General features: G+C 44.9%; 1 protein-coding gene across 2 annotated transcripts; it reads left to right on the top strand.

Moving 5' to 3' along the window:
• Positions 1 to 7,908: 7,908 nt before the first annotated feature.
• On the top strand, positions 7,909 to 16,329 carry LOC309517182 (sulfotransferase 1A1-like). Of its 2 annotated transcripts, none has more exons than XM_082196271.1 (9): positions 7,909 to 8,245; positions 8,924 to 9,072; positions 10,849 to 10,974; positions 11,109 to 11,206; positions 11,649 to 11,775; positions 12,360 to 12,454; positions 12,855 to 13,035; positions 13,969 to 14,102; positions 14,180 to 14,573. In XM_082196271.1, exons 2-9 carry the CDS (start codon positions 8,925 to 8,927, stop codon positions 14,279 to 14,281), a joined length of 1,011 nt encoding a protein of 336 aa, XP_082052397.1. In that variant the 5' UTR covers positions 7,909 to 8,245; position 8,924; the 3' UTR covers positions 14,282 to 14,573. The 2 variants fall into 2 exon arrangements, with proteins under 2 accessions (XP_082052397.1, XP_082052396.1); XM_082196270.1 differs by lacking the exon at positions 14,180 to 14,573 and adding an exon at positions 15,742 to 16,329 and having other exon boundaries at positions 7,946 to 8,245.
• The last annotated feature ends 2,540 nt before the right edge of the window (positions 16,330 to 18,869 follow it).

The raw sequence follows: 18,869 nt of genomic DNA, 5'->3' as shown, positions 1-18,869 counted from the left end.
GCCTAAAGCTGTACAGCATAATTAAGGTGCCAAGTGAACCTCCCTGGGGAGAGAATTCCATAAATGGGGAGCCACTGTGGAAAAGGCCCATGTCTAATGTTGCCACCCTCCAGACCTTTTGTGTTTCCTCACTAGGGACCAGAACTACAGGACTTACAAATAACTTTTGGTAACGTATTCTGTATTAACAGCTTTCAGAGTGACTCCTCCAAGTCTAATATTCTTAACCTAATATTATTTTATTAGAAATAAAACTGTTTATTGCAGTAGCATTTTCTTGTGGATATAGGTGCTTAGGATCACAGCCACAACAACAACAACAATTTATTTATATGCCACCCATCTGTCTGGGTTAGCCCAGACACTCTCTGGGCGGCTTCTAACAAATGAAAACAAACTGCAACATCACATATTATTAATATTAATTAATAGTATAATGCAAATATAATAAAAATTAATAATATAGATATTATTTATAACAATAACGTGTTTATTTAGCTTTTGAAGCACATGCCTGCCTCTGCTGCTCACTGTTGTCAAATTCTGGGCCACAAGGGGGAGCCAATGGCTTCAAAACCCTTTTCTCCACATAATTTAGACTTCCTTCGAGTCTAGAACAAATATGTTTTAATGTATTTAGTTTCGAAATATCTTCCCAGCCCTTCCTTCCAAATGAAAGGCCAAGCAGCTGTCAAAACAACCATAAAAATGCAGCCAAATGTCAGGTAAAACGACACAAAGCTCACTGCGAGGAACATTCCCCACGATAAAAGCCAGACTGAACTCAGAGATCTACACCCAAATCCTTGGCCTAAAAATGTCTGTTGGGAATAAGGATGTTTTATTTGTCTGTGCATGCGGGCCTAGCATTTGCTGGCTTTGACTTGGGCAGTCTTCTCAGGGGATGGCATTCCACAGCAGCTGTGTCACAACCGAGAAGGCCCCGCTGCTTCCCAACCTCATACATTTTTACTCGCCTGGTCAGAATAGGAGAATGTAAAACCATAATACCAGCCAATACATTTTTCCTGTCAGTACAAATGAGAACAAACATAGCACAGGTGCCAGAGGTGGAATACTGGGCTGGAGCTGGGCAGTCCCACGTCTACAACTAGGGGTAGGCAAATATGTCCGTTTGGGTTCCTCTCAGTTTCACATTTTTCAAATCTTAAATTATTCACATTTCCACGCCACTGTGCAATTTTTTAAAAAGAGTCTTCAATAAAATTCATCAGTATCTTTGTGTGAATTTCTCCTAATATACAGTTTTGCCCAATGTGCACATCTTTGACAGTTTTTCCTAATAAAATGTACTTTTGTATGTTATTTTCATTAGTATACACAATGATGTGTGGAGTTTACTTTCATATATGCATTTTTGAACAAATTGCATTGCTGGAGAACGGCGCTGCAAATTTCGGAGAAGTGCATTTTGAAAGATGGCTGTGTTTCGGATAGCATATTGTTTTGGAAAGTGCAAAAAAACCCCAACACGTTTCAAAAAAGCATGACAAGTATTTTCTATGTAATCAAATGTCCCCTTAGCTGAGGAAGCTGCTAAAGAGATTATTCTAGCAGTTCTTGCAGAAGTGAATGTGAACTTTCTTTAATTCCTTCATCAAGCAAAGATATATCTGGGGGCCAACTCCCATCTCTTGCGAGGGCTCAATTAGTGCCAGTGCCTTCCATCAGGAGTTTGGGTGTAACCTTTGACACGTCCCTCTCTATGGAGGCGCAGGTTGCAGCTAATGCAAAGGTGGCATTTTCCCACCTTTACTGTGCTAATCAGCCGGTTCCTTACCTTTCTCACCCTGATCTAGCCACAGTGACCAATGCAACAGTCACCTCCAGGCTCAATTATTGTAACTCGCTCTATGCGGGACTGCTCTTGAAGCTGACCCAGAAACTCCAGTGGGTACAGAATGTCGCTGTGAGGGTCCTTACAGGGTCCTTGCCACGGGGCCACATTCATCCAGTGCTATGCCAGCTGCACTGGCTCCTGGTGGAATACAGGGTCAGGTTTAAGGTCCTGGTTTTAACCTTTAAAGCCCTATACAGCCTAGGACCCTTGTACTTACGGGACTGCCTCTCCTGGTATGCCCCGTGGAGGACCTTACGGTCCACAAATAATAATACCTTGGAGGTCCCAGATCCCAAGGAGGTTAAACTGGCCTCAACCAGGGTAAAGGCCTTTTTGGCTTTGGCCCCAGTCTGGTGGAACACTCTGCCACAGGAGCCCAGGGCCCTGCGGGACTTGACATCCTTCCGCAGGGCCTGCAAGACAGCTGTTCCGTCTGGCCTTTGGTCCAGGTCCAGGCCTAGGCCCTTTTATTGGCTCATGTGGGTCCAACATAGATAGCTGGCCCTGATGAATACTTGAGGTTTCCGACCCCTATGGTTATAATTCGTAGGCAGTCATTTAATTTTATCCCGATTCTAATATTTAAGCTGTACTTTAATTGTTTGATTGTGTTTTAATGTATTTGGTATTTGATGTTAGCCGCCTTTAGCCCGGTCTTGGTCGGGGAGGGCAGGGTATAAATAAAAATTCACTTACTACTTACTTACTAATTCAGAAGGAATTTTGAGGCAAGAGTTCAACAGTCTAAAAGTCCCTGAACTCCATTGTGTGCTGTTTTTTGGCTGGTGGACTGAAGGCCTCAGGTTAAGGTGAATGACTGAGAAGTCAAGATAGGGCTCAACCACACATAACTGCTGGCTACTGAATCATGGAAGATCAAATCACTTTTCATGCAAAGAGGGGGCGGTTTGTGGCTCCTTCCAGCCCAATCTACTGATGAGCAGAGATGACAGTTTATATATTTTGTCAGCAAAAGTAAAGGACGAGATTCACAGCAAAGTTAATTACAACCTCCCAGTCAGGGAACTGCATTGGTGACAAGGTTAATGTGCAACAAGGACACAGGGGTAGCCAATACACGCATGCTAGGGCCATGTCTGTCTCGTTACCACAGAGAACTAGGCAGTAGCCACAAGCACATCTGTGGGAGCCCTGTGAAACTGTCTGTTAAAGCACACACAAGCACATTCAGGAAAACAGTCGAGGACGTCAGATCCACCATTCTTCATCCCAATGGACAGCAGAACTTGCTCAATATCTAATCCACACTATTTTGACTGCCAACCAGAAATTAAGTTAAATAAATCTTAAAATTAGTCAATATATTTCTCTCTGAGACACGAGAATCATAGAATTGTAGAGTTGGAAGGAACCACGAGAGTCAGGTGGTCCAACCCCCTGCAATGCAGGAATCTTTTGCCCAATGTGGGGCTGGAACCCACGACCTTGAGATTGAGAGATAAAGGGTTTCAGGTTTTACTCGGATTCTACGTTCCCATTACAGTGGTACCTCGGGTTAAGAACTGAATTCGTTCCGGAGGTCCGTTCTTAACCTGAAACTGTTCTTAACCTGAGGTACCACTTTAACTAATGGGGCCTTCCGCTGCCGCCGCACGATTTCTGTTCTCATCCTAAAGCAACCTGAAGTGTCTGTAACCCAAGCAACCTGAAGTGTCTGTAACCTGAAGTGTCTGTAACCCAAGGTACACAGACTCGGGCACACCCCCACACCTGGTGTTTGAAGCTGTGTACACAGGGCCATCTATAGCAGATGCGGTGCCGGGGTGCAAATATCCACCCAGTGGCCCCAAATTACCATGGATGGGGGGGGCGAAGCTGCACACTGCCAACCATTGGAGGTGTGCAACTTTCCCCCATTCCGCTGCGGGAGAGCAATCCCCACAGAGGCTTGAGAGGGAAGCTGCGCCCCGCCAACCATATGGTTGGTGGGGCGCAGCTGGTGGGCGTGCAGGGAAAGGGGAGGTCGCCGGCAAAGCCGCGCAGCTCCCCCACTCATTGGGGCGTCCCTGAGAGACAGGCGCCCTGGCACGATGCACCACTAAGCTCTATGGGAAAGACGGCTCTGTGTGTACATAGGGATTTGACACAGCCCAGACATATCTTGCAGCTTATTGAGAAATGCTATTTGATGCGTTTTCCCCTCAAACCGGTTTACATCCAATTCAACAACGTAAGCTGTATTCACTTAGCAGTTAAACCGAGGCGTGTACGTTATTTGAGACAGCCATTGCACATGTGCAGATGGCAGCTTCATGAATAGGAGTTGACGGGGGTTGCAGGTGTGAGGGAACCATACAGGTAATGAACATCAGGTGAAGGCATTCCTGCAATATGAAAATATGACTTGAAACACAGTATGGGGAAACCAGTCTTGCTTCATTATGAGCTACTGATGTGTAGGTAGCCATAGACTCTGGTCTTATAGGTCCTTTATCATGGGTCTTATTGTTGTGTAGTAACATGTATTTACTTTGCTTCTTTCACAAACGTGTTCCATGAGGCCCACTGCGCTCTGCTGAGTGAGGCCTCAGAGTTAATGTCTCACTCTGAGCAACTTATTCCTGGTGTGAATACACACTGGCTACCTATTTTTGATTGTTGACTTGGACCCCATCTGTACTATACATTTAAAGCAGTTATCAAACCACTTTAAAGAGTCATGGCTCCCCCTCCCCAAAGAATCATGGAAATTGTAGAGTGTTGAGTGTTCTTAGGGGACCCTTATTCCCCTCACAGTGCTAAAATTCCCAGAAGTCCCCAAAGAGGGAATAATTGTTAAACCACACTAAGAATTGTGAGGGGAATAAGGGTGTCCTAAAAACTTTCTGTACCTTTAACAAACTACAGTTCCCAGGATTCTTTGAGGGAAGCCACAACTGTTTAAAGTGGCATGATAGTGCTTTAATTTTAATGTACATGTTGTTGCCAGAAGCTGGGATGTTCATCTTCCCAGCCATGCTCCCAAGCAAGTCACGTGACCTGCGCAATATCACAGAGCTCAAAAACACACGTTTTGGGGCAAAACATGCGAGATCACGCTCTCACACAAAGTCGCAGTGCCCTAAACAGGGATTTTTACTCCTAACTTTTTTAATGTATATTTTTATTAATTTTCAAATACAAAACAAAATTATACACTCCATACATCTTAATTACATCTTACTTTCCATTTTTTTTATTTCCCTCAATTTGTCTGCAAATCCTTCATATTTTTACTTTTAACACATTTCTACCCGTTGTTTATGTTATTACTGTAAACTTCATTCCATTTTAATACTTATTTTAACATTTTCCAATCACAGAGCTACATTAAAACTTACAAACATAATCTGGTTGTCACTCAGTTTTTGCAAATATTGAATAAACTTTTCCCAATCTTCTGTAAATCTTTGATCTCGTCGATTCCGGTTCCTTCCTGTCATTCTGTCCAGTTCTGCATAGTCCATCATTTTAGTTCTCCATTCTTCTATCGTAGGTAGTTCCTCCTGTTTCCATTTCTGGGCCATCAATATTCTTGCTGCTGTCACTGCATATCGAAATAACTTCTTTTCTTTCTTATTTATCTCATTACCTGTAATGCCTAGTAAAAATGCTTCTGATTTCTTAACAAATGTATATTTCAACATTTTCTTCAGTTCATTATATATCATTTCCCAAAAGCACTTCACCTTCTTACATTCCCACTACATATGAAAAATGTACCTTCTTTTTCTTTACATTTCCAACATTTGTTACTTGTCTTATACATTTTTGCTAGTTTCACCGGAGTTACATACTATCTATATATCATTTTCATAACATTTTCTTTTATAGCTGTGCATGCAGTGAATCTTAAACCTTCCTTCCATAGTCTTTCCCATTCCTCCATTTGTATATTATATCCTATATCTTTGGCCCAATCAATCATAACTGATTTTACCTCTTCATCCTTCGTGCACCATTCTAATAATATCTTAGACATTTTTGCTAGGATCTTAAAATCACTGTTCAATATTTCTGTCTGAAATTTTGATTCTTTATCCGCAAAACCCCTTTGATTCAAATCTTTTCTAAACATCTCATTAATTTGAAAAAAATGCAACCAATTATTGACATGGTCCTTAACTTCTTCGAATGGTCTCATCTTCCATTTACCTTCTCTTTTACTTATTAACTTCTCATATGTCACCCATCCCCCTGTCATATTGACTTTCTTCACACTCATTGCCTCCAACGGCAATAACCAATGTGGAGTTTTTTGTTCCAACAGATTTTTATATCTTTCCCACACTTCAAGATTTTTACTCCTAAGTTTTGAAGCAGTATCTTCTTCTGGTTCCTCTGGCCTTTGTTTGCAGTTTTACAACTTAACTCCTGTGTCTGCTATAGCCAAGAGCCTAACTCTTGTCAATTCCTCAAAATATCATTGATGTAAGAGGTTCTATGGTGCTGCTCTGAGGAAAAGGCCCATGAAACTCCCCCCCCCCCAGATACATTCAACTACCACCCTCTACGCCCCTGAGATTGTACTTGGCAGACCTATTTTCTGTTTAAAAAATTAAATGTTTGCCTTTTGAGTACTTGACGTTTGCTGCCCTTTGATGGCAAGCAAAACCAGCTTTCTGAGGTGGCTGTCTCACTCTGCCTAACGGTAGGCCCGCCAGCTCTATTTGGATTGGTAGGAAGCTTCTGGAAAATTCTCATCTACATCCTTGTTAAGTCAGAGGTTTCTCAACCCCTTCCACCAAGCACCTTGAGCAAAGGAACAAATATGTTATTCTTCCTCCCATCCCCATAAACACATCTGAAACATTTATATACAACTATAAGCGTGAAATAAGTTATAACACCATAAAACAAGAATTTTTAATATTTACTCAACCTTGTCCCAACTGGGTGGTCCATGATTGTTAAGCCAAATATGGGTGTATACCATAGAGAACCAGAGCCAATCATGTGAGTGCAGTCTGCCATGTTTGCACTTATCCAAAGCCTGTTTAAAGATGTGCGTTTGTGCATTGAAATGCCATCTTTTTTTTACCTGTGTGAGACAGGTGCACACTACTAAACATATAACACATTGTATGAACTCTCCAAGTGCTAGCAAATCCCATGGCACCTTTGTAGGGCCAGAAATGGGAGGCTAATGGAGATTTTATGGCACTCTTGTGACATCTATGTGCTTCAAAATATACAAGTTGAACAGGCGGGAAGCAAGCCGGTAGTCAAGCAGGCATAGAAGAGTTTGGATTTGTATCCCACTTTATCACTGCCCGAAGGAGCCTCAAAGCGGCTAACATTCTCCTTTCCCTTCCTCCCCCACAACAAACACTCTGTGAGGTGAGTGGGGCTGAGAGACTTCAAAGAAGTGTGACTGGCCCAAGGTCACCCAGCAGCTGCATGTGGAGGAGCGGAGACGCGAACCCAGTTCACCAGATTATGAATCTACCGCTCTTCACCACTACACCACACTGGCTCTCACTGGCATGGCAGCTTCAGAGACATATCAGGACCCCTGCAGCACACCCAAGTTGCTTCTCTAGCCAGATCATTCTTCTTCCATTGCTCAAATGAAAACTACCCAAATTGTTTTGGGAAGCCTGGTATCAAGAGATCATTAGTGGGCTCACTTAACATGGTGGTGGTGGTGAGCTGAGAGAGTGTGGCATCATCTTCATCATGTGCACACGGAGGGGGCTCGAAACTGCGTTTTAAACTGCTGTCTATCCGCAGATCTTAAATTGAGTCCATTTTCAGTCCTCACTGATAGGTGAGAACATGCAGAGTTGACCTCCTGAGCATGTGCAGAGTGTTTACCCTGTAGAAATGAGTAGGAGAGTCCAACCCAAACTATGTTGGCTGTTGAACGATGACTCTGAAGGGGCAGGTTACTTAACAGGCTTGTTGCATAAGCTCCTTGGCAGCCTTCCGAACAGACACCTGGAAGAGGGATCTATTCTCCCTGGGGCTAAGCGAAGAGAGGGCACTTGGGGGTCTGGGAAGCTCTTAAACAGGCAGCACTCCGTTAAGCCACCGTGCTTGAAAGCAACCCTTAAGCCTTGGTCGGAATGCCAACATTGTTTTGGGTTCGTTTTTGTTTGGAGGGTGGGGGGATGTAGGAATTCCCAGTATCAAAGATTGTCATATATATATTTAGCGTTTCACAGTGAAAACCCTTTGCTTTGCTGAAGCAGAAGGGTTGCCTTGATCTCAGCGGCACCTCGGCAAAGCTGCCAGCTCTCCACTGTCCCACCCCGGAATAATTCACCCCGGGAGATCTTCTCCGCCCATTCCTGGTCCACGCCCCACAAACCGGATTCGGGAGCGCTTCAGCTCCCAAATCAGCGCCAGCCGCCGAACCATCACCAGCGCCTCAAGATCAAGGTAAGCGAGACCCGCGGAAGCTGAGCTGCCTCCGGACTGCGGGCAGTGGAGGAGCGAGGAGCTGTCAGGGCACGAGGCAGGCAGGACTCCTGGTCTCCCTGGGATGATGAGGGCAGAACAAGACCGTCCAATATCCTGGTGGACGACTAGTATTCAAGGCTGAGAGGGAGCGAGAGCCTGGGTCTTATTTTCCTGCACGAAGGCTTCAATCCTCGTCGACCCATTTCCCAGGCAGAAAGACCGACTGAACTCAGGAGGACTTGTAGAAAGGGATGGGATTGTGAGGCTGTTTGTTTGTTTTTTTAATCTTGGTCCGTCCTGACCCTCGAAAAAGGACACAGAGAGGACAAATTGCTTTGCTTGCAGGTGGCAAATGAGGTTGAGGATGGGGGTGAGACTTTCCCTTTTCTTCAGCAGATATTTCAGTTCCCTCGCAGTGGAATCCCAGTTCCTTGCAATTATCTGATCCTATTATTCAGCCCAGCCGCAGAAATCCCTGCCAACTCCAGTCAAAGGGGAAGGTAGCGTATGCCAGATGTTGCGTAACGTTTGGTTGAATTTCAAGCTCAGATTCCACTCATGTATTGTACACCTTCCTTGCATGGCGGCGGGGGGGGGGGCTCACTCTGCCCAAGGCTGCAAGAAGCCCACTTTGCTTTAACTCCCTTTTTCTGCCAGGATGAAGCCCGATGCAGAGCCTGAGCGCCCGCCGCTGGTTTACGTCCAGGGAGTTGGCATGATCAAGACGTTTGCTGATGTCTTGGAAGAGGTGAAGGACTTCCAAGTTCATCCGGGGGACTTGCTGATCTCCACATACCCCAAGTCTGGTGAGTGAATGAATGCCTTGGGCTGTGTCCCACTCAATGGGAAGGAAAGTTGTGGTGCCTGCAATTGCAGGGTGTTGGACTAAAATTAAGGTTACCAGACGTCCCTGTTTCCTGGGGACAGTCCCCGGATTTACAGATCAGCCCCCATACAAAATCTATTGAAGCTGAAAAGTGTCCCTGGGTTCACTGGAAAAAATCTGGTAACCTTAACTAAAATGGCTTATTGGGTCCCTTCCAACTCCACAATTCTGGGCTTCTGTGAAAAGGTGCTAAGCCCTTGAGGTAGTGTTACATGGTCTAAGACAGCCTCCAAATAGCAATGGCTTCCAAGACAGCTTAAAAGGGATCACGTTCTTTGCAGACTTGTGGCTGTACAAATATGCCGGTGTCGAGGTGGGAAGCAAGGATTTCCCTGGTGAAAACAGGGACATAACTGGGCAGTTGTTGTCAGTGCTGGATTTAGGGCTGTGCAGGCAGTTCCCCCGAACCGAGGGGGGAAACAAAATAGAGGAGATCCATTGGAGGGCTGGGGCAAATTTTGGGCTCGTGCAGAGTGCCATATTACAGTTGTAATATATCTCTAATCCTTACACTAAGAATTACTTTATTTATTACATTTGTATACCGCCCATTCTTCAAAAGATCTCTGGGCAGTGTATTAAAACATGAGATAAAAGCACAAGGGAAAGGGGCCCCTGACCGTTAGGTCTAATCATGGACGACTCAGGTTGCGGCACTCATCTCGCTTTATTGGCCGAGGGAGCCGGCGAACAGCTTCTGGGTCATGTGGCCAGCATGACTAAGCCGCTTCTGGCGAACCAGAGCAGCGCACGGAAATGCCGTTTACCTTCCCACCGGAGCGGTACCTATTTATCTACTTGCACTTTGACGTGCTTTCGAACTGCTAGGTTGGCAGGAGCAGGGACCGAGCAACGGGAGCTCACCCCGTCGCAGGGATTCGAACCACCGACCTTCTGATCAGCAAGCCCTAGGCTCTGTGGTTTAACCCACAGTGCCACCTGCGTTAAATAAATAGTTAAAACAGGACTCCCCTCCCCCCAGTCCACCATCACACAGTTTCCAGACTTCTTTTGGGGAGGATATGTACTTTACCTGTATGCATGGGATTTATTTTAAGCAGGGCATGCTTTATGCTGGGGGGGGGGCAGAACCCAGATATTTGTGATGCAATTAGTCAGTTAGTTAAGTATTTCTATTTATTTACTTGATTTGGGGGGCAGCTGCCCCCACCTGGGCTACAGCCATGACTGTAGGGTGTACAGTGGTACCTCGGTTTCCGAACTTAATCCATTCCAGAAGTCCGTTCTTAAACTGAAACCGTTCTTAAACTGAGTTGCACCTTCCCTAATGAGGCCTCCTGCCGCCGGTTCCCTTCCACCGTTCTGATTCTGTTCTTAGACCAAGGTAAAGTTCGCAAACCAGGACACTACTTCCAGTTTTGCGGAATTCGTAAACCGAATAGTTCATAAACAGGACTGTTCTTAAACCGAGGTACCACTGTATATGTACCCTCAGGTGGCATATATAAGTTTTAAAGCACTCCCCCCCCCCTTAAAGCGTTCTGGAGAATGTAATTGACCCATTACAAAGTTACAATGCCCAGAAACCCTTAACAAAGTACAGCACCCATAATTATTTGAGGAAACGTAGTTTGCATGTGCTTTAAATGTACGGCATATGCAGCCTTAATCTTGGCTTTCCCTAACTGCACTGCAATCGAGAATTTATGCAAAACACCCCTTCATGCCGTTTCAGGAACTACCTGGGTGAGCCAGGTCATCGACCTGATCTATAAAGAAGGCAATGTGGAGAAATGCAGCAACGAACCCATCTACCAGAGAGTCCCTTTCTTGGAGTTTGCTGTTGAAGGAGTTCCCAAAGGTAAAACACCCCAGAAGGCCAGCAATCCAGGAGTCCCTCACCCTAAGGTATGCTGTGGGGACAGGTCGTGAAAGATGGGGAGAGGAGAAGCCTCTTTATTGACTTCTGTTTCCTCCCTCCCTTCCTCCCTCCAGGCATTGATCTGCTCAGAAAAGCACCTCGGCCATGTCTAATTAAAACACACCTTCCGGTCCAATTGCTTCCAAAATCATTCTGGGAAACAGATTGCAAGGTGAGAGGGTATATGGGCACCTGAATCTAGCAAGAGCGGGATCTGAAAGAGGTCACTGTGGAAGAAAGGGGCTGGAGTGTTAATCTGAAAGGAGGATCACAAAGTTGCCAGCAGGGCTGTGTATTCTATGCAGAAGAAGGTTACTGTTTTCAAAGAAAGGAATCTAAGTTTCTAGTCTATATATGAAAGATACTTAAATACTTTATTTAGAAAATATCTAAGTTACTAGTGACTAGTCGATATGAAAACAGGCTTGAAAATCTATGGGCAATGTAAAAAATTAAAAACCAGAGGTGGGGAGGGCTTTGCAGCATTTTGTAGTAGCCAAGGGGAGGGACTTCAAAACCTTTGCATTGCCCCTTGCCCTTCTGCCTGACTGGCAGAAGCAGAATAAATTATGCTGATCATCCATTTAATCTGCATGCTACTTTCTGCACTACAGATGATCTACGTGGCCAGAAACGCCAAAGATGTGGCTGTCTCGTATTATTACTTCTACCAAATGGCAAAAGTGCATCCTGATCCTGGAACGTGGGACGAATTCCTGGAGAAGTTTATGGCTGGAGACAGTAAGGACTGTGGGAGATGAGACAGAGGCAGAGGGCAAGGGCAATGACCCTGAAAGCCAAGGACAGAAAACTTGTGATCTTCTAGATGTCATTAGACCCACCTGCTTTATAGAAATTATGAAATTCCATATGGAATTATGAGCAAGTGTTTTACATAGATCTTACCTGGTTTGGAGGAGCTTTGTGAGTGTGAAGGTTCATATCCAGGCATTGCTCCTCTGGCTTCCCATTGCTTCTGGGCAGGTAGCGGTAGAATGAGATAAACAAATGATGAAGCTTCCTTATATTGAGTCAGATCGTGATAATCTGACTGACAGCAGCTCTTCAAGGTGTCTGTCAGACTTTCCCCAGTTCTGAAGATGGAACTTTGATCCTTATGTGTGTGGAAAATGTGCCGTGTTTTAGACTACCACTTCCATCAGCCCCAGCTGTCCTGACTAATGGTCAGGGAAGATGGGTGTTGCAGTCCAAAAAAGGAAAAAAAGAAGCTATAGTACTGAGTTGCAGCCTTTACCCAGCAGAGGCCAGAATTTCCTCGTTTCTAGAAAGGTTCTCACGGAAGCCCATAATCTCTCTCTCCTCAGTGTCTTTTGGATCCTGGTACGACCATGTCAAAGGCTGGTGGGACAAGAGGAATGAACATAAGATGCTCTACCTTTTCTATGAAGACTTGAAAGAGGCAAGGTTCCCACTCCCCGGTATAACACTTTCAATGCCAGTTCTGCTGCAACGGCAAGCAAAGCCACCAAAATGTTCAAAGTGTAAACATAGCACATATAGAATGTATCATGCATGCATGCAGTGTGTCAGAAGGAACTGTGGTGTCTAGAGGGCCGGAACATCATTTGCCACATTCAAGAGGTGCACCAGACGAAATGATGGTTCCCAGGTTGGGAAACTGGGAGGTCCACCTGGGTATTCCCATTCTGTACACCGCGTCCTTCTCCCCTGTCTTCCTTTCCCAACCCAGGGCTGGGGAAACCCAGCCAGATGGGCAGGGTATAAATAATAAATTATTATTATTAATTTATTAACCTAAGTCCCCCGTCTTCAACCCCCAATCATTGCTTATCTTCTAGAATCCTCAGCGGGAGATCCGAAAAATAATGGAATTCCTGGAGAGGCCACCTGATGACCGCCTGGTCGAGAAGATTGCTCACCACACCTCCTTCAAAGAGATGCAGAAGAACCAAATGGCCAATTACACAAGCATCCCTGCCACGATTATGGACCACAGTATCTCCCCTTTCATGAGAAAAGGTAAGCTGCACTGACACACGGAGGGATGGGCTGAAGAGGGCTGAGATTCCAGGGGTCCCAGGGGTTCACCCCAGGGTCCATGTTCCCTATTGGAAATGAGGCACAGCAGAGACTGTGGTATCTCTATGATATATGGTTTACATATATACATAGTTACCCATATATACACCCTGAGCCTGCAATGGAGGGGTTCACAACATCAGTACATCAAAAGGGTCTTGTTTCTACCACAGCCACAGGCTTGGATTCAAGCAGAAATCAGCCACTACTCTTTCTTTCTCTCTGCCTTTCCAGCCTGAAGCTTTTTCCTCCGGGTCACATCACAGCAAACCCAGCCCCCAAATCTCAGGCTTTGTCCTTCTAACTCTCCGAGAGCTGGAGAAGGGGCCCGCCCATTTGTCATCTAGCACAAACCGCCTTGCCTTTGTTCTCTTAATGATCCATCAGCCAGGCGGTTACCTCATTGGGAAGCTAGCCTGGCTTGATTAGCTTTTAATACTTGCTAGGAGTATAGGTGTCTGGCACCCACAAACACATATTATTGCTCAGAAGAGGTCTTGAGGCATCATAGGGCTTAAGGAGTGGGCACCAAAAAGGGATCAGCTTACTGGAGGAGGCAAATGTTCCCATCATCTGCATCACCACCGTCATCATCATCACATCATCACAAGTAGGGCCTGCAGATCTCTTCCTCTGCTTATGTATTTATTTATTATTGAAAACCCAATAATTTTTTTTGTTAAAAAAATTCCAGACAAGTGGAATCTGCAGCTGCGTATTGCTGCATGGAGTACGGTGTGGAAAGGGCAGGAACTCCCCATTCCTCTTTTAGCCATCATATTTGACAGGTCTTTAGGTAGTAATGTTCATGTCTATCTTGTCCCTCTTTAATTGCCAGTGTCTTGACTCCCATTTCTTCCCATTTCAACCCAGGAATCACTGGCGATTGGAAGAACAAGTTCACAGTGGCTCAAAACGAGCGCTTTGATGCCAATTACAAGAGGCAGATGGAAGGAACGACCTGCACTTCCGGACAGAGATTTGATCTCTCTGACTTCCCTTTTCGGGTGAGTCTCCTTTTATTCTCATTCTATGGAATCTACTACCTTTGCTTCAGATTCCTAATCTCAATTCCGCCCACCAGGTTTCTTGTTTGATGAACAGACCTTCATGTGAGTTAATAGAAGAGACAAAATACGGAAGCCATGATTCTTGGATTCTCTCCCATGTCCACAAACACTCCTGAACATGCACAATACTATCCAGCTTTCTCCCTAGCGGACAACTCTTCCTTGACGTTGCCTGCTGGTGTGTAGGTGGACACTTCCAGAAGAGCTGTTTATTGAGCATTTGTGCTGATTTGTTTGCAGGGAGGTTAGATGATCCTGTGTCAAACCAAGTGTTATTCTGCACTTCCCATCACTTTTCTTATTGCAAAAAGTGGATTTCTGTACTACTTTTCATATTGTAAAAGTCTGATCTTTGGATAAGTGGCTTTGTTGTTCAAGACTGCCTAATTAACTATAATGGTGCAAGCTGTATTTGTTGGTATATGATTGAATCCCACCCAAAAATAGCAATTGTCTAGCAGAGCCGTGTGTGTGTGTGTGTGTGTGTGTGTGAGAGAGAGAGAGAGAGAGAGAGAGAGAGAGAGAGAGAGCGCACAGGATTCATCAGTTCACCCATTCCCAAAATCTCAGTCTTGGTGTCAGAGGTCAACATAGTTGGACTTTTGCTGAGGGTCAAACCCCAGCAAAAGGCTCACTGCCACTCCTGGAGCCCCTTGCCTTGGTGCTGCTTCTCCTTGCCATTGCTGCCCATTCAGTTGTCCCCTCTTAGCAAGTGAGTAGTGTCAGGAACAAGGAGAAGGTAAAAAGGTAAAAGGTAAAGGGCCCCTGGACAGTTAAGTCCAGTCAAAGGCGACTATGGGGTGTGGCACTCAACCTGCTTCCGGCTGAGTGGCCGGCGTTTGTGCACAGCTTTCTGGGTCACGTGGCCAGCATGACTAAACTGCTTCTGGCACCAACGGGACACCATGACAAGTGCCAGAATGCACAGAAATGCTGTTTACCTTCCCACCACAGCAGTACCTATTTATCTACTTGTACTGGTGTGCTTTCAAACTGCTAGGTTGGCAGGAGCTGGGACACAGCAACGGAAACTCACACGGTTGCATGGATTCGAACTGCTGACCTTTCAATCGGCAAGCCCAAGAGGCTCAGTGGTTTAGACCACAGCGCCAACCTCTCCCCCAACAAGTAGAAACAGCAGGCTCCACTCCCTTACCTGCTCCCTCTGGGCAGTTGTGTGGCTTGAGCAGTGCCCAGAGAAAGAGGACTAGTGAATGGGGAACAGTAACAGCAGTGAAAATGAGCAGGGAGACCCCGTGGAATCTGGAGCTGGCACTATTTCCCCTTCCTTCAAAACCCATATTTCCTTTGGGGCCTTTGGTATAATCTCATAATCTTCCTTCCCTACTGTAACAAAGCTTCAAATACAGCCACATCCCCTCCAACATTTAAAGCATATGACTTCCTTCCCAAGAGTCCTGGGAACTGTAGTTTACCAAGAGTGCTCTGTTAGGATTAAACTACAGTTCCCAGAGTTCTTTGGGGCAACAAGTGTCCTTTTAAATGGTGTGGATATGAGTGCGATGGCATCTGCCCACATCATTCCCTCCCTTGCTCTCCCCATTGTTTGTTTTAGATTGTAAACTGTTTGGCGCCAGGAAAACACCCCGTGTTGTCTCTGGAAGATGCCACCATGTGCCTTGATGGTGTAAAGACGAAGATCAAGCCAAGATGCCTTCATTACCCCTTCAAGAAACAGCCAGTTTCCCAAAGTGCTGCTATGTAGTTTTTCCAGCCACTGTGTAGCTTTGGAGCTGTCACTTCTTATCAGCCTGTGTCTAGAACAACCACAAACTAATGTTCAGCTCAATTTATAGCTCAGTAAGCTGTGAATCCTTGACCTCCCTTCCTAGACAGCAGATGCAGGAAGGAGTTCAAGAAAATCTGGTTGTTACATTCCAAAAGGAACGTCTCTTTTTTTGCCTCTTTTTTTTTTTTTTGTCTCTTCTCTCTCTGTCCTGCTTTGACCCTGGAGAGGCTTTTTAAAAATAGAACGATCTGGTCTCAAAGAAGCCCACTTTTTATAGAATTTTAGCAAAGACATATATTTTGCATTACTTAAGCAGAGTACATGACATGCACTTAAAAAACCTTCCCAAATCGTCAGGTTGATACTCTGCTCATATCTCGTATTCCCACCATTAATAAATACTTTTATTGAAAAGCTTTCTCGTCCTCGTCCTTTATTAATTTAACAACATTAGTGTTGAGCTTCAGCAAATGATTTCCTGCATCAGCAGGGGGTTAGGCCGAATGAGCTTTGTGGTACCTTCCTGCTGTAAGCAAAGTTTCAAGGGTAAGTATATCTTTGAGCTGATGGCTATATTCAAGAAAAAGCACATGTGGAATGTGCAGTTTCATCTGGAAATAATCATCATCGTAACCTGAGAGGACTGCAGCCTTCCAGCCAGAACCTATGTTTCCTCCAAGAAGGTGGTGCTCTGTAAACTGGACCGCTGCGCATCCCAAGGGGCAAAGGAGTCGGATGAGCTGAATTTCCCTGCCTTCTGCTCTTCCTGCTGTCATTTGGGGAGTGAGTATAACAAGAAACAAAGCCAGGCACCAACCGCCTCACACTGAAACAGCCTTGGAGCATGAAGCATTGCCAAACTTTTTAGTTTTTTAAATGATACTTTAAATACTGTATTCCATCAAAACTATTCAAAGACTGTTGAAACTCAGACACAGGCAGCAAAACTTAATCCCCTAATTAAACCCTTAACTTCAGTGTGGGAAAAACTTAAGGAAGCTATGAATTAAACAGACACTAGTGTAGAAAGTCAGAAACATCACACCAGTTGCATTCATCTACATGGCCCTGTAAAGAAATAGTGAAGGATTATTATAATACAGTGGTACCTCAGGTTACATATACTTCAGGTTACATACGCTTCAGGTTACAGATTCCGCTAACCCAGAAATATTACCTCGGGTTAAGAACTTTGCTTCAGGATGAGAACAGAAATCGGGCGGCGGCCATGCGGCGGCAGCAGGAGGCCCCATTAGCTAAAGTGGTGCTTCAGGTTAAGAACAGTTTCAGGTTAAGAACGGACCTCCGGAACGAATTAAGTACGTAACAAGAGGTACCACTGTAATAATAATAATTTGTTATTTATACCCCACCCATCTGGCTGAGTTTCCCCAGCCACTCTGGGCAGCTCCCAATCGAGTGTTAAAAACAACACAGCATTAAACAGGGTTGCCTTCAGATGCCTTTTAAAAAGTAAGGTTTATAAATGTTATGAAATAAATAATCTTTACATCAGACTTGGACCCAATAGCTATTCAAATAGAGAAAAATAGAGGATTCCCTCTCTAATGTAGGACACATGACCGCCCTGCTGTGATCTTGACTACTGAGAAAAGGAATTTAAGGTGTGTGTGAGAGAGGGGGGGGGAGAGACATCTAGGAGGTTGAAAATGAGTTAGCAGACCGGTATACTGCAGAGCTGGAACTGAGCTTGATGTGGGCTTGCAGCTGAAGCTGAGGACCTGCAAGAACAGATTTTATGCAGGAGATCTCACAACACACTTTCATAAAGTGGGTGCCAATGGGATGGCCTTGGATTTTGATCAAAGCAGTGGCAGGCAGAGGAGATTATACCATTGGCCATGCTAGCTGGCGCTGATGGCAGTTATAGTTTACCACATCTGAAGGAAAATCCATTGCCTACCCCTCCAATAGGTTCCCAACAAGCTAAAGTAGAGAGAGAGAGAGAGAGAGAGAGAGAGAGAGAGAGAGAGAGAGAGAGAGCAGGAGCTCCACAGAAATATTTAGCCTGTTCCTACCCACTTTCCATGGACCTCTATGGTCTACAATGGGGGGGGGTGAAGAGAGCACAGATAGGAACTGCAACTGTCTTATTCTCCTCTGCTCCCCCCAGAGACATAGCTTCAGTCAAAACTGGGGGGGGGGGCAAATAGGTTGTTTTAAAGTGTACGTGTGAGGAAACAACTGATATCACACCCTGTTTTGGCCCTCTGCTAAGTTTTAGAGCTACAGTTTCCAGCACATGATCTGAGAGGATTTGCCTTTTGTTGGAACTACCTTAATACTTCACCCTTCCCATCAGATGATGCAAAGAATTTGCCAGAGGATTACTGGATTTTCCCCTTTGAGGATTACAGCGATGTGCTTCAACATGTGACGGGTTTTTTTAATGTTATAAACTTGTTGCAAGTACAGAGGCGGTTAGGTGACATTGAAATATACTGTGCTTTTGCAATACGCCGTATTTCATCATATATTTATTTGGTGGAAAGCGCTGAACGCCACCCCACCCTTCTGTTTCAACACTTCCCGGGACAGTTTATAAGGAATGGTTAACAACACAATCTTTTGCTTCTGTTCAGAAGTTTTCAATCCCATTGAGTTCAGTGGGAACTTAATGCCAAGTTGCTGACCATAGGATTGCAATCCAAATAATTAAAACTAACAAAAAACACTGCAACGTGTTTCTCAGGACAGCAATCAAATATATCAGAAGCATGAAAACAGGCCCAGAAAAGACATTTTTAAAAAAGTATTGAATAAATTGAGACATCTCAGAAAGATTGTTCCAACGGGAAACCTCAATTTCCGCTTCAGTGTGGCTGTCAGCCACCTCCTTTCAGCAAAACAGTCCATGATTGGAACTGAGCGACAAATAGGTGGCTGCTTATGCATTGCCAGAAAAGAGGGAACACATCATTTCAAGAGAGGAC

This window comes from Podarcis vaucheri (genome assembly GCF_965113315.1).
Source record: "Podarcis vaucheri genome assembly, chromosome: 13".
Lineage (NCBI taxonomy): Eukaryota > Metazoa > Chordata > Lepidosauria > Squamata > Lacertidae > Podarcis > Podarcis vaucheri.
The sequence above is the reverse complement of the archived record's forward strand: the minus strand, read 5'-3'. Positions and strand labels throughout refer to the sequence as shown.

Excerpts from the sequence above, each read along its gene's own strand:
- LOC309517182 (XM_082196270.1), top strand. The coding sequence starts at position 8,925 with ATGAAGCCCGATGCAGAGCCTGAGCGCCCGCCGCTGGTTTACGTCCAG. Across the intron at positions 11,207-11,648 it reads TCTGGGAAACAGATTGCAAG|ATGATCTACGTGGCCAGAAA; the intron begins GTGAGAGGGTAT and ends TCTGCACTACAG. Across the intron at positions 14,103-15,741 it reads TCTCTGACTTCCCTTTTCGG|ATTGTAAACTGTTTGGCGCC; the intron begins GTGAGTCTCCTT and ends TGTTTGTTTTAG.